Raw genomic sequence first — 15,814 nt, forward strand, 5'->3', positions numbered from 1 at the left:
GAGGGGGCATAATACTCACGGCCCGCTGCGCTGGTGTAACGTCCTCCACGTCGGAGTCGTCGGCCTCGGAAGCGCTGACGACGTCTTCCTCCTGCTCGGTGTGTGTTTGCCCCGAAGCTTCGGCGTCGTCTCCGAAGATGTCCGGTGGAGCTGCCGAGGATGAGTGCGCCATGGTGCGTCGAGCTCTTCGATCTCGGATGGTCTTCTTCGATCGAAAAGACTTGCAGGCGGGGCAGTCTCTAGCCTCGTGTTCCGGAGAGAGGCAAAGGTTACACACCTGATGGAGGTCGGTGTGGGGAAATTTAGACCCACATTTTGGGCACTTTTTGAACGGAGTCCTTTCCATCGGCCGGGACCGGAGTCGCGGAGGGCCCGAAGACCGGTGTCGATGTACGGGATGGAGAAAAGTGCCGCTTCGAGAGATGAAGATGATGAAGGAACTCGAAGAATCGAGGATTTTCCGTCGAGGCTGGAACCGTAGAAGTTCGAAGCCGGAGCACGAAGTATCACATCCGAGCCCGATGGCGGAAAAAAACAATCTGAGGATGGAGCCGAAGCCCATGCGCAGTACGGACCGAAGGAGGAGTCACCAAACTCGTGACTTCCAAAGACTGTCCAAGAAGAAAAACAAACTGCAAACATCCGGGCCCAACACCAGATGGCGACCTATGCTAAGTGTACAATCTGCAGCTCATATGCCTCGAACAGGAAAGTTGCCACATTCAATTACACTGATGATCATTGTTCACCATCGACAACTCGCCTCAATCAGCCTCTGAATTTCAGTCTATCATGCTGCACATCCGCCATTGGATGGACTGCAACCATTTAAAGCTTAACCCAGGTAAAACCAAACTGGTCCCGACGGGGGTGGCCACAACTTTGGGGCCCACACTGTTGGCCAATGGAACTGAGACCCTCCCGCACCCCTTCTCCCTCTGCAAAAAGTCCTGGCGTCACAATAAATAACGACCTGTCACTAAAAACTCAAGTTGTCTCTGTGATCTCTGCTGAACTTTCTAATCTTCCGTAATTGGAAGAAGCAGGTAGACTACTCACACAGGAAGCATTGATACAGGTTGTGATAGCCATGATTATGTCCCACTTAGACTACACAAACTCAGTCTACCTTGGTATGCCACTATTCTTAACCAAAGGTTTCAGTTGGATCAGTCTGGCCGCTTGATTCTGAACCACCAGCAACCTAGGTGGCAACAGGTCACCCCACTTCTGAGGAAGGTGCACTGGCTTTCCATCCCCCTGCGCTGTGCCACTTAAGTAGGATGTCTGGTCTTTAAATCTTTACATGGACAGAGCCCCAAATTCATCGATAGTCTTATTCAAAGGTACACTCCCTCATGTGACCTACGCTCAGCTCAACTTCATCTCATGGGAACTCCCGCCTTCAAGCTGAAGCGACAAGGGGGATGTAGGTTTGCAACTCTGGCACCCAACCTTTGGAATTCCTTTTCCCTGGAAATTAGATCATGCACTGACCTGCTGAGCTTCAGAAAATCCCTTAAGACATGGTTGTTTACCCAAGCATATAAATAAATTCCACCTGGGTCTGGCAAGTTCTAGAAACCACACCATGAACACAATTGGTGTACGTGCACTTTATAAGATTTTTATAACATAACGATTATAACCATTTCAAAACATGTGTTAAATGAGTAGCAATAAAGACATTCTTTAGATTGGGTATGGCAGGGAGGACTTTCTAGTTGTATCCTTGCCAATTTAAACTAAAGGATTAGGGTCTTCCCTGGTTGATTGTGCAGCTCTGCATAATCAGATGGGCAAAGAAGTGTGCACCTGTTTGCAGAAATGCGCACCATACCACTACCCACATCTGGAGAAAGAAATACAAATTCAAATAATCTGTTTACAAAGGATATTTATTAAAATGTCGAAAAAGACAGTTGCAATATATTTTCATAAAAAGTGAGAAGCGACGATGGAGACACAAAGGCAACTTTAAAAGCAAGTATAAATACCTTTTCCGTGTGCAGAATTAGGCTACAACCCTGGGGAACTCAAACGGAATTATTACTTTTTGCATGCTTATGAGAAAAGCAGTACGACATCTCTTCACAGGAAGAGCAATTTATACATGTCTGAAAGTACATTTGTTAACAGCTTTAAGTCTTTCAATCTGATATTTGCCAACTGTACAGAATATGGCACCTACAGTCATTGTCTGTAGATGCTAAAATGTATGAAGAACTAGTCTACATTTCAAAAGTGCATTATGAAGTATTAACAAAATACCAATGTGTTCCATTTACATGTTTGATTACATAAACTATTTACAAACTCAAAAGTAAAATTTCTTTTATTTCCAAATTAGGCTATATTTTTAAGGAGACACTAAGCTTTAAACAATTCAAATACAGAGATCTGATATATTCTTAAGGGCTGCTTTAATGAGTAGGAGTATGAAATGCTTGGACCAATTTTAAAGATATATATATATGTATGAATGAATGTGTGTATATTTATATATATACATACACGTATGTATGTATATATATATATACACACACACACGTATGTGTGTGTATATATCCAAATATATGTATGTATATAGGGTAAACAAGGGATCTGCCAAGCCACAATTTCCTGACCTACAAAAACCTGCAGTAAGAGAATGTAGTTAAAGTTAGAAAACCATGGAAGTGATAATGGCTCCTGACCAGACAGAGAAAGCACAATATGTCCATGATACAACACCCTGCACTGGCTGCGGTGAAGAGAGTCCATGTAGTTGATAAGGAAGTGATTTGCAGTTACTAGGGATGAAAGGCAGGTAAAATGAAATATTTATACTGTTCATCCAATCCTCCATCTGCATACCTGATGGCATCACAGACGTAATGCACTCACTGTTGAAAAACACCAATGTCACCAGTTTATTGTATCAACTATGTTGTTCTCTTCGAAAGGGGGGTGGGGGGTGGGGGGTGGTGGGAACTATGGAATTCTGCTGCTATACAGCAAGAAGAACACAAAGTGGAATATTTTTGTAGGAACAAAAAATACATTGCTCATTTAATTTCATTTAGCAAATTCATTAAGACCAACACCACAGATTACGTCACCTCTACACTCTGACATTTACGCCAGTAAGAACAGGATATGACAGGTGGAGAGTGTAGAAGAAGTGGGGCGAAAGTAGTTTGGAGATGTGCCAGAAGCAGGTACAATGTACAATGCTTTCTCGCTGATATAATAGTGGGCCACCACCTGAGATCAACTGCAACATATAGGATTGAGATCTAATAAAAACAAGCTTTCAAGGACATAGCCATTGCTTATTTGGTCATGACGGTAACTCACCTATTTATTGAAAACAACCATCCACTGATCTTCCCAAAATTGGACGAGGCATATTTTTCTGTTTTTGGAGAACTTTAAATCAAATTCACGGGGAAAGACGCCAGCTTCTTTTTGAGGGCAACCACAACACAATGGTAGAGCTTGATTCAGTGAACATGGGAGGACGTCTACTGAATATACTTCCAAGTACATACTCATAGTTCACAAGCTATGACATGCTGTAGTGAGTAAAAGACACTTTAAAAAGACCACTGTAAGCTTTTCTGAAAAGCTTAAGATTTAAGAAGTGTCAGTGACTATTTTAAACAGATGTAACATGATTGCAAAGAAAAGCACTATGATTAACAGTATCACATTAGATTCCAAATAAATACATAAAATAACAGTAGCAAACTATGCCAAGCTGTTGGAACGTTCTACCCATACAAATAAACTAAATATGTACATTTTAAAAGATGTGATAATGAGAATTCAACAGAAGAAACCCAACCAGTACCATTCTTTTTCAAAAAATGTGTTGAATATCAGTATGCTCCGTCAAGAATTATGCTTAGAATTATATTGCTAAAACAAAACAACTCTGTCCATAATATGCAAAGTGAAAAGAAATCATAAGTAAATGTTTGGTGGAGGAGATGTCAGGTAAAAAGAAAAAACAAGATACAGTAAATATCCCCCTTTCCTTTAAAATTGCAAAGGTGAACAGATCTCTGAATAAGTTCTGCTCCAATCTTGCAAAGATCTAATGCAAACTCAAGTAAGTTTTGAATCCTATGTTTTTTTTTTACCAGTATCAATTGAGAGACTAGATAAAGTTAAATGCCAACAAGCCTCGTATGATTTGGGATTTCTAAGGCGCAGACTTAGCTGGCAAACAATGAAATCTCAAGGCAGCACTGTATGTATTGGGTCCGGCCGAGGGAGGCCAAGAACATTCGCATCAGCAAATTCTTTCTAGGGATAGGGATTTTGCGATTACAATGCCTAATAAAATATCACTAAACAGAAACATTAATAGGCTGTCAGGGGCACAATTATATGTACAAATCAGATTTATGTCAACTTCAGTGGTGTAGCTAGAATGCCATGGCCCTAATGCAAGCAAGGAAAATGGGCCCACCAGTGCAAAATTTGGTTATTAAAGGGAAGCTGTAATTGAGTTGCTGTGGGACATTCACATTGTTCTAGGACTCTGGGGTCACTGCATCTTCTGCACTAATGATAGAAATAAGAAGCTCTTCTATAGTTTATAGCTAATAAAAAATTCGGGCCAGGATGATTTTGGTGATGAACAATCTAACTCACATCTCAGGACCTTCTGATAGTAGAAGAGGGTGACAAAAGGTTTCTGTCCCATGTACAACTGTCAAGTTTAAAGATCATATGCCTCATTCTTGACAGCTCCCAGCACTCAGCTATGTTTGGGAAACTACTCAAGTGTCCTGACAGAGCAACATATAAATGGGACTCCTGTAGAGAAGCCTATACTCTTTAATCCTTCACAGTATGGTAAGCAGGTGCTTAAAGTGGAAAAAAGGTATGTGTTGGGTGAACGGAGACAACAAATTATTAGAATAGTTTTGCAAGAAACTAAGATGATTAAAGTATATTCTATGGTTCCTTGATTAGACAAAATGTGGTTATGTCAATATAACATTTGACAAGCTCCTTTAAGTTTGTAACCCAAGTATGACAGAGTTGTAATCCTGTGACCTTCCTTTTCAAAATTACTAAATTGATTACTCTCTACGATGGACTGATACGGCGAACTATGCAGCCCCATCACAGTGTTCTGCTGACTCCACCATGTTCAGGTCCTATAGGTTGAAGAAGCATGGTTTAGGGACCAGCAATGACCCAGTTGTATTAATTCACATTTGCATTACCGTGACATGTAAATATGTGGGGTGGTGCACACATCCAACTGTTTCACCATAAACTATTCCCATGTCCTGTGATGAAGGTCAAAACAACGATCTCTAGTGTATATGATTGTTGGTATAATGCATTGTGCACCCAGTGCACTTTCTTTTGGTAGTGAACCTTCTCTAACACAACAGGCTGTGTATGAGTTTAAGGCATATGAAAATATCAAGAAAGCAGGATATAAGCTCCGAAGAAACTATGCAATTTAAAATACATGTATATAACACAAGCTGGAGGTTTAAGTCTTCTATGCAGCATTCAGAAACATCAATTACTCCTAAAAGAATCACCCCTTAAGATACATCTTTACAAATGAATTGCTGGATGGAACAATGGCAGGCTCAGAATGGCTTGCTGTGGTCATTTTCTGTTTTGTGATGCAATGTATTTAATCGGGAAAGTCACATTCCTGGTCTCTGTTGGCAAAAAATGTATTGTGTAAAGGAGGGTCACAGTCCTATTTTCATCACGATTTTTAAATTATAAGAGATGTTCTTATTACTTTACTTCTTATTATACCAAATTACCTTTAAAAAGACAGTTTAAAAAAAAATGTAGTTCTTGTTTTCATCTAACTAAAAATTGAAGGCATGCCTTTCTATGGACTAACTAGATGCTGTATTGTGTTTGATGGAGTTGGTATACCAACAAGTAAATACTCACTGACAAACTAGAAGCTCCAAGTTCTAGGTTTACAAAAAACGTTCATTTGCCGACTTGTACTGTATACAATACTATAAAAAGAACCACCTCTAAGAGGAGAGTAATCATTTTCCAAAAACATGATTAGAAACATTTGAGTCAGCATCATCACTTCCAGCATCAAAATTATCTATTTATTTAAAAATTCCCTAGAAGAGGCAAACATTGAGTTGACCACCTATGAATACTTAATTCTTTCCAGGGCCATGTCGTCTAATTCTTTAATTTAAACTCAGGCCACTTCTTCCTGGGAGATTGAGAAGTCATCGGAAATCTTATGTCTGCCAATACCCCAACTTTGAGATGGGGAAGAGTCACAAATCTATGTGAAGATAGCTTAGCGGGACGTTGTGCTAAACCTTACAGACTATCCTTCAAGTACACACTGTCTTCCCTCTGACCCAGTCCACAAGTGAAACTTTGGGTAACTCCAGAGGCAATCATATTTTTGCAAGATGGAAGTGTGTCAAACATTCTGCAACAAATATGACTATCTTACTGCACCAGCCCCGCTCCAACCAGCCCCCCAAAGCTTCCCCTCTAGTCAATTCCATTACGCTGGTCAATAAACATTGGACAAACTTGTTTTTTTATGGCAATACTAACTGCCTGATATCTGAGTTAATTTACTGTTTGCTTGTGTGGAACATGAATTAATTTTTTTCATCTTCCACCCCTTTTACTAACCCAAACATCTACCAGAATATTTAAAACCATAGATTTTGAGTTTTAGAAAAATAAAAAAAATTATAAACTAAATTGGGCATTAGTTTTCTATGAAATGCACTGTGTGCATGCAAACAATACAAAGCAAGTCTCATGTTTACATTTTGGCCGCTCATCAAGAAACTGATATTTGAAGGGCACGCAATTAAATAAGTTATTTTAAAATATACTCCAATATTCAAATATAGGCTTTTAAAATAAAGAATATAAAGTGCACCATGAACACTTTTAGAACAAAGTTCAACTCAGTGGGAGCCCCTATCATTCGCCACATCCTGCAATCTTCTCAGTAAAGCTGTGTGGTTTTCCGGGCATATTCTCTTTGCTGGAGACTGATTTCCATCTTCTAAAACAATTCCTCTTTTCTTTGTAGGCGTTTCCCCAGTTTTGATCATACTGTTAATTTCCCGTAGCGTCTGAATAAATAAAACAAAGAAAGAACTGAGGATATGAATGATTCTGCATGGTAAAATGCACAAAATATCGTATTTTTGTAAATAGTGCTTTGTTTACATCGTACAAATTAGCACAATATGTTAAGTTATTTACTAATTCTATATTTTTGTTCCATTGAAGGGTACAACATTTAAATTTTTTGCTTAATGATTGACATGTTCTCTTATAATAATCACAGATGGCTGTATAACTATAATTGTGAGGAAATGGTGTGTATTATATGGTATGGTTGTGCGACCTCACCATGTAATACACTTATAAACTCCTTTAGTACCCTAGGTTTGTCAAACTTTCAGCTTAACCGTGAGTAGTAGTGGCTCTGAGCAGCAAGGCTTACACAAAGGAAAAAGTGTACAGGATTCAAACAGTACCAAAACAATTGAAAAAAATTAGCAGGTCACCAAAGAAATCAGACACCAATTTATAAAAATAGACTATCTTTAGAACCCTCCGGTGGATCTTTTTCGTTGTGGTGTCTAAAGATATGGAATTTACAAGGTGTAATATATCAAAGCATTTCACTCAACAATGTACAAGCACTGGTAAATTCGATGAATTTGACACTTAGAAACTTTTTCTCAAAAAAAGTTGGGTTAAGTGTAATGTGGTCACTTGGAATCACTTTAGGCGACCAACTCCAGTGGGGAGTCAATCAGGGGGACCAGCAATGTCCTCAGAAACAGCTATCTCAGCAGGTAAAGCAGTCTAGAGTCAGTTCCAGGCACTTTTATCCTTTGCAGGGCTTTCCTATGGAAGTTGTCCTGATGTAAGGAATGGAAAATGCTGAAGATGCTTTAAGAATGCTGTGGATGTGATGCGGTCAACGGGGAGGCTTGCTGCCACCACCCCTCGGTCCACTAAAAGGGTGAGGTGGTCGTGGTCCTCCTGGTCCTCCTGGTTTCAGAGAACTTGGGTGTAACCGGTGGGTGGGGTCCTCCCTGGTGCTGCACAGTGGCGGTTGGCTTTGGGTTGAAGACTATGGGCAACCATCTTGACCCAGCAGGCTTCTTCAGCTGTTCTATCCCTGTCCTGCGAACAGGAGGCCAGTCAGCTGGCCCTTGAATATGACTTCTCCTTGAAAAGGCCACCGCAGGCTCAGTCCCTCTCCTTTGCTAACCACCAGGTAAGGTCTACAACAGTGCAGCTTCTCTGTGCTGGTTCCACGGTGCAGCAGGGCGGTTGAGATTTGAGTTCGGGGTGCAAGGGGTGCCCTATCTATTCATAGAAAATGCCCTCAGGGCAGGATGTGGTGGGTAGCCAATGGGCTACCAGGTTCTCTCCCACCTGATGACCACCACTTCCTGCAATTGTAGCATCTGGGCATCCAAGGGTGCACCATTCTGTCCACTGCCAATATGGCAGGACCCTTTTCCCGGGTGTGGAGCTCCCTAGCCCAGCCCAGTGGTGTGGCTACCAAGTGGGTTACATGCCCCTGGAAAACCGGTTTGGCAACTGGTTTCCTCTATCCTGTACCATGTGCCAGCCTGTGCGCCTGAACAATGGAGCAGCCCCTACCTCTCCCTAGTGTTATCAATGTGCCCATCAAAGGTGACATCTCCGTTGAAGCTCGATGTTTGAGCCAACAACAGTGTGACTTCTTGCAGGAGGGAGGTGACCCCTCCTTCCAGAGCAGGCCCCTATTGTATCCTTTTTTGGGAGTCGTTAGCATGTCTTCCCAGGAGGGTAGAAAGTCGTCTCAGTGACAGGACCCCATGTGCAACCAGTATGGGTACAGAGGACTAAAGGCAACAAAGTGGTAACTTTAGTAAATATACACATTGCAACTTGTTACATTAATTTTGAACTGAGAATTGTCTGACTTAATGTTATGAGTTGTTTGATACCATGGATGACCCACTTTGGTTGCAACATTCCAGAGTTAGCATAGCTGAGGTGTCAGCGTGTAACTCTGTGTTTGCCAATTGGGTGAACAAGCTTTTCCACTAACCCACAGCATAGCGTTTTTATTATAAGAACAAGTAAAAATGCATGTTATGTCTGTGAAATATGTTGCACCCTGCTTTAGGACTCGACAGGCCGGCCATAGGGGTGTTGTACACAGATTGTCAGGGGGGAATCTGGCTTTGCCATTACTCTTTGCATTGCATAATTATGACTGAAAAATCTATAAACATTGGTTAAAATAAAACAAACAAGGAACGACGCTAGTACAGGATGTCCGATGCAATAGATATCAGTTTATGACAGAAGTACATGGTTCAATATGAAATAACATGGGTGTCAAACAAACAAAACCAGACAGCAGATCACATTAACAGCATGAATACTGAAGATGTCCACATACATTATATCTTACAGTCTACCCATGGGGTGCATACAGTAGTATCAAGCATATATAAAATAAAATATGTTGAATGCGGTTTATGTATAACTCCATAGCCCAAGCCCCCCCCCCCCCCCCCCCCCCCGTCCCCCACTCCCTCCCTCTCGGGAAACGGGGATAGCGGCCACACAACTCCTCAAACATGGCAGGATAATAATAATGCCGCCCTGAATTTGCCAAACCATGCTAAAGTCACCAAGGGGAGTTCAGGAGACCCCAAACTCCAATAACCATTACCTGTCCAGGGGAGCATCTTGTAAGTCCTGTAGCCCTTGCAGCATATTCTCCCAATATTTGGCAAAAGGAACCCTGCAAAGACATCTGTCTCTTCCCTCCGCAGTTCAAACGCCTCCGCACTGCCCCACTTAAGTGTCACTGTGCACTAATGCTGTATTGTCGGAAGTGTGGTTGCTTTCAGGTCATTGCTATCGCAGGACAAGCGATGAGCATCGCCAAATGTATGGACCGGCTGGTCACTTTTTGGGTCTTTTACGCATATTTATCCCCAGTAATGCTCCCTCCAAGGTGTGGAGGTCTGCACGATCTGTCAGGGTGGTTAGTATATTTGTAACTTCAGTCCACAGTACAGCAGCAGCCGGGCACGACCAGAACGTGTGCGTCATATTCACGTTGTGCGCGTGGCACTTGGAGCAAAGGGAGGAGGACCCAAATATTTTAGGTAAGGTAGCCGGGGTGAGATATGCCTATGCAGTATATTATATTGTATACACTGGAATTTGGCATTTCGAGACACCCTGCGTGGGTAATGAATGATTAGTTCCCATTCCTTGGGAGTTTAGGCACGGCCCACATCTATCTCTCAGAGTCGGCATGTGGATGACAAAGGGTCTGTTGTCATGTGGGCCATATCTTTGACGAACCAGGTTGAGTTTGCGGCCAGTCCCCATGATGTGTAGGGTGAGGGTCAGTGGGTGTTGTCCGGGTTCGGTGTCTGTTACATTCCACAGAAGTTCCAACTCCACTGCAAGCGTGCCATGGGCTAGAAAGTGCCCCACCGGCAGCTCATATTCTCCCTGTAGCTGCCCAAAGGATATTAGCACCCAGTCTCTGAACGGGATCACCCAATGAGGTCAACCCCACCCCCCTCAATACCGCCAGGCCTTCCCTAACTATGTGTGTGAGAAATGGCACCATGAAGTTCAATCCAATGGCTGAAGAATATGGGATCCTATCCGGCATATGTTTTAAGCCTCTCTTATAACTCTGGTCTGGTGAGCATAGCCTGCCAGTCACCCCTCGAGGGATCATCACTCCAGGAAGCAGCATCAACCCCAACATTTCCTGTGCTCTATGCGTTGCAATCCACTCACCTCATCCAGTTGCCTCTCAGCTAACCATCTAGCGAGCCATTGCAGATGCGCGGCTAAATAATAATGTTCAAAGTTTGGCGCACCTAGGGCACCCCTCTCCACTGACAAATGCTGTCTACTGAGTGCAACTCGTCTCTCGGTCTATAAACCCAACATGGCATGTAACTCCATAAAGGTGGAGCGGGGCGCTGCCATTGGTGAATTATGAAAGTAGTACAAAAGGTGGGGGAGAATCACTATTTTAGAGAGAGAAATTCACCGTCGTACTGTGAGCAGGAGAGTACTCTAGAAGACCATCTGTGGGCGCCGGGAGGATATGGTCCTAGTCAAGTTCCTATCAATGAGATCTTTTGTTGTGTGTTGAATGCAGATCCAGAGATATTGAAAGAAGCGAGGTTCCCACCTGGCCTCCCACTGTGACCTCCTGTGGTGCACAATCTGCACATAAAGGGAATACACAAGATTTTGTCCAGCTGTCTCCCAATCCTGACGCTCGTCGGAATCTCTCTAGTATCTCTATAATTGCCAGTGGCTCCATCCCCAGGGTAAAGAGCAGAGGGGACAGTCCTGACGAGTGCCCCATCTCACCTTGAAAGAGGGCGACAGGTTCTGTCCTATTTTTACCCTGGCAGTTGGTGCTGTCTAGAAACGTATGCATCTCTGCAGTCTCCCCACGATACCCATTTCTGATAAGGTGGCAAAAAGTTAAGCCCAGTCAATGGTGTTGAACGCCTTCTCGAAGTCCAACACCAAACTGAGCTGGCCCCACAGCAAAGGCCATATGCAGCCTATCACCCTGTGCAGTCTCCTAATGTTAAGTGTGGTGGATCTATCTGTAATGAAACCGTTTTGTGGCATATGTTTAATCAGACGGAGCGCCACTACCTTGCTTAGGATTTTATAGTCCATTCCCAACATGGGCAATGGGCGGTAGGTTATCAGTTCCATCTGATCTCCGTCAGGCTTGACCACAGACACTAGCAGGGATTCACGCATGGATTGCGGTAGGTTCCCTTTGCGCAGGGCGGCCTGGTATACTACCAGCAGTCTGGGGGCCAATAATGACTCATAAGCCTTATAAAACTCGGCAGGAAAGCTGTCTAATCATGGAGTTTTGAGTGTGGCTGTTCCCTTTATCACATCGCTCATCTCCTGCACCTCCAAAAGGGTATCCTCTTCTCTCGCTAGTGGGCCGAGGGTTGTCAGTTCTAGGCCGGCAAGGAAGTTCGTAATGTCTGTCTGATGCTCAACATGCAGAGGGTCATAGAATCTACAATAATACTCTGTGAAGGCCTCATGTATGTTCGGTTGGCTTGCGAGTATGCGGCCCATGTGATCTCTGATCATTGTGATGGGTTGTGTTGGCGCTGTGAAGGAGCCAGGTTAAAAGGCAGCCCGATTTGTGTCTCTCCATGTGCATCTTGGCCTGCTATGCCTTGAAGTCTATACATTGTAGTTGTTCTTTTAGATGTACGTGGTGTTTCTAAGTGTCTGTCAGTGTGGCCAATGCTGTGGGATCTGATCTGGCTGCAGTCTCTTGCATTCCCAGAAGAGTTTGTTTGCATTAGTTCCCTGCGTAATGTAGCTCTAGCACTAGCTCCCACTATTGCCCTTATGCAGCGGCCCCTCGATGACCCAATGAGGTCAACCCCACCCCCCTCAATACCGCCAGGCCTTCCCTAACTATGTGTGTGAGAAATGGCACCATGAAGTTCAATCCAATGGCTGAAGAATATGGGATCCTATCCGGCATATGTTTTAAGCCTCTCTTATAACTCTGGTCTGGTGAGCATAGCCTGCCAGTCACCCCTCGAGGGATCATCACTCCAGGAAGCAGCATCAACCCCAACATTTCCTGTGCTCTATGCGTTGCAATCCACTCACCTCATCCAGTTGCCTCTCAGCTAACCATCTAGCGAGCCATTGCAGATGCGCGGCTAAATAATAATGTTCAAAGTTTGGCGCACCTAGGGCACCCCTCTCCACTGACAAATGCTGTCTACTGAGTGCAACTCGTCTCTCGGTCTATAAACCCAACATGGCATGTAACTCCATAAAGGTGGAGCGGGGCGCTGCCATTGGTGAATTATGAAAGTAGTACAAAAGGTGGGGGAGAATCACTATTTTAGAGAGAGAAATTCACCGTCGTACTGTGAGCAGGAGAGTACTCTAGAAGACCATCTGTGGGCGCCGGGAGGATATGGTCCTAGTCAAGTTCCTATCAATGAGATCTTTTGTTGTGTGTTGAATGCAGATCCAGAGATATTGAAAGAAGCGAGGTTCCCACCTGGCCTCCCACTGTGACCTCCTGTGGTGCACAATCTGCACATAAAGGGAATACACAAGATTTTGTCCAGCTGTCTCCCAATCCTGACGCTCGTCGGAATCTCTCTAGTATCTCTATAATTGCCAGTGGCTCCATCCCCAGGGTAAAGAGCAGAGGGGACAGTCCTGACGAGTGCCCCATCTCACCTTGAAAGAGGGCGACAGGTTCTGTCCTATTTTTACCCTGGCAGTTGGTGCTGTCTAGAAACGTATGCATCTCTGCAGTCTCCCCACGATACCCATTTCTGATAAGGTGGCAAAAAGTTAAGCCCAGTCAATGGTGTTGAACGCCTTCTCGAAGTCCAACACCAAACTGAGCTGGCCCCACAGCAAAGGCCATATGCAGCCTATCACCCTGTGCAGTCTCCTAATGTTAAGTGTGGTGGATCTATCTGTAATGAAACCGTTTTGTGGCATATGTTTAATCAGACGGAGCGCCACTACCTTGCTTAGGATTTTATAGTCCATTCCCAACATGGGCAATGGGCGGTAGGTTATCAGTTCCATCTGATCTCCGTCAGGCTTGACCACAGACACTAGCAGGGATTCACGCATGGATTGCGGTAGGTTCCCTTTGCGCAGGGCGGCCTGGTATACTACCAGCAGTCTGGGGGCCAATAATGACTCATAAGCCTTATAAAACTCGGCAGGAAAGCTGTCTAATCATGGAGTTTTGAGTGTGGCTGTTCCCTTTATCACATCGCTCATCTCCTGCACCTCCAAAAGGGTATCCTCTTCTCTCGCTAGTGGGCCGAGGGTTGTCAGTTCTAGGCCGGCAAGGAAGTTCGTAATGTCTGTCTGATGCTCAACATGCAGAGGGTCATAGAATCTACAATAATACTCTGTGAAGGCCTCATGTATGTTCGGTTGGCTTGCGAGTATGCGGCCCATGTGATCTCTGATCATTGTGATGGGTTGTGTTGGCGCTGTGAAGGAGCCAGGTTAAAAGGCAGCCCGATTTGTGTCTCTCCATGTGCATCTTGGCCTGCTATGCCTTGAAGTCTATACATTGTAGTTGTTCTTTTAGATGTACGTGGTGTTTCTAAGTGTCTGTCAGTGTGGCCAATGCTGTGGGATCTGATCTGGCTGCAGTCTCTTGCATTCCCAGAAGAGTTTGTTTGCATTAGTTCCCTGCGTAATGTAGCTCTAGCACTAGCTCCCACTATTGCCCTTATGCAGCGGCCCCTCGACCCCACCTTTATTGCCTCCCACTCCACCGTTCTAGAGGTGGCCATGTCCCAGTTAGCTGTAAAATAATTAGTAACAGACTCTCTCCTTTCCTCACAGAATACCTGATCTTCCAACAGGGTTGGCTGCAATCTGCAAGTGGGAACCGGGGGTCGCGGTGCCCCCCCCCCCCCATACAATATGTACCTGCAGGGGTTTGTGGTCTGAGAAAGACTTCCCCAGATTGTGAAAAAGTGCCCTCTTTCTGCATGGTTGCCCCCACTTTTTGGTGAATTACTGACGTGCTTGCACTGAGTGTGCCCTGGGCTCCTGCTAATCAGGTACACAGGGCCTATATTCTTTTCCTAAAACTGTATTGAAGCCTAAACCCAATTGGCAATTCTGGCCACAGGTCAGCCCCTGGTAAATGGTACCACAGGTACCCAGGGCACTGTGACCAGAGAAGGCCTCTAAGGGCTGCAGGACTTATTGTGCCACCCTTAGAGGTCCTGTACCATTACACTCACTGACCTTGCAGGCTGCGTGTTTGGGGCTGCGTGTTTGGGTGCAGAACAAAGTGAAAAGTCAACATGGCACACATCCCTGTGTGCCATGCCTACAACCCACTGCCCTGGCATAGATCAGTCACCTCTCCAGCTTGGGTGCCCTATACCAGTGGTGAGGGTACAGGTGCAAGAGCCCTGTACCCCTACAGTGTCTAAGTCCATTCTTAGCACTGCCATTAAGAGTATATGGTGCTGGGAGTTTTCATTACAAATTCCACAGAACCATAATGGCTACAACGGACTTCGCTGCTGCCCCCCTTTTCGCCTAGACGGCTCTCTAACTTCCAAGCTGGCTTCCCCGGACCTTCGTCTGCGGATCGTCTACACCGATGCCCCCGTGGTCCAGAGCCTGGGTACGCATCTTACAGCATTCCGGTCGCCTTTGGTTTTGTGGCTGCGTGCCCCCTCTGACTCTACTCTATGTAATCCTGCTTCTCTGGGTTTTTTACTTCTGGATTCATGATTTCTGTGACTTTTGTGCATCCCGCCATTTTTGGAGATGGCGGGTCCGGATCATGGGAATCGACAGAGACCATCTTGTCTGACCTTTGTCCGTTCCTTCTTCCCTCCTGACTCCTCCTGATGACCCTCAAACCTTTTTCTCTTTTTTGCTGGACTGCCTTTACTCCATTCCCACTCAGGTTCCCTTCTCTCCTCTCACCTATTCTCAGACTCCTATTCTTGTCCCCCTTTTCCTTCTCTGCCTCCTATGATTTGCTATTTACTTTGTAACTTCTGTGCAACAAATGTTTACATTATTATACCTTGTAACTCTCTATGTTGTTCTTTATGTAAAGCGCTCTGATACCTTCGGGTCTAGCCAACGCTATATAAAACTCAAATAAATAAAAATAAAAAAATGAAAACTGAGAAGTTTGGTATCAAACTTCTCAGCACATTGAACCCACATTGATGCCAGTGTGGGGTTTAAT

General features: G+C 44.3%; 1 protein-coding gene across 2 annotated transcripts in view; it reads right to left on the reverse strand.

The window, feature by feature from the left end:
* Positions 1-1,880: 1,880 nt before the first annotated feature.
* RBL2 (RB transcriptional corepressor like 2) overlaps positions 1,881-15,814 on the reverse strand; it is a 722,629-nt gene continuing 708,695 nt past the window's right edge. For both annotated transcript variants that reach the window (XM_085638866.1, XM_085638867.1), the window contains exon 22: positions 1,881-7,109. In XM_085638866.1, coding sequence (XP_085494992.1) covers positions 6,939-7,109 — 171 coding nt within the window. In that variant the 3' untranslated portion in view covers positions 1,881-6,938. The remainder of the gene's footprint in view (positions 7,110-15,814) is intronic.

Source organism: Triturus cristatus, chromosome 12, assembly GCF_964204655.1.
Source record: "Triturus cristatus chromosome 12, aTriCri1.1, whole genome shotgun sequence".
In the NCBI taxonomy this organism is placed as follows: Eukaryota; Metazoa; Chordata; class Amphibia; order Caudata; family Salamandridae; genus Triturus; species Triturus cristatus.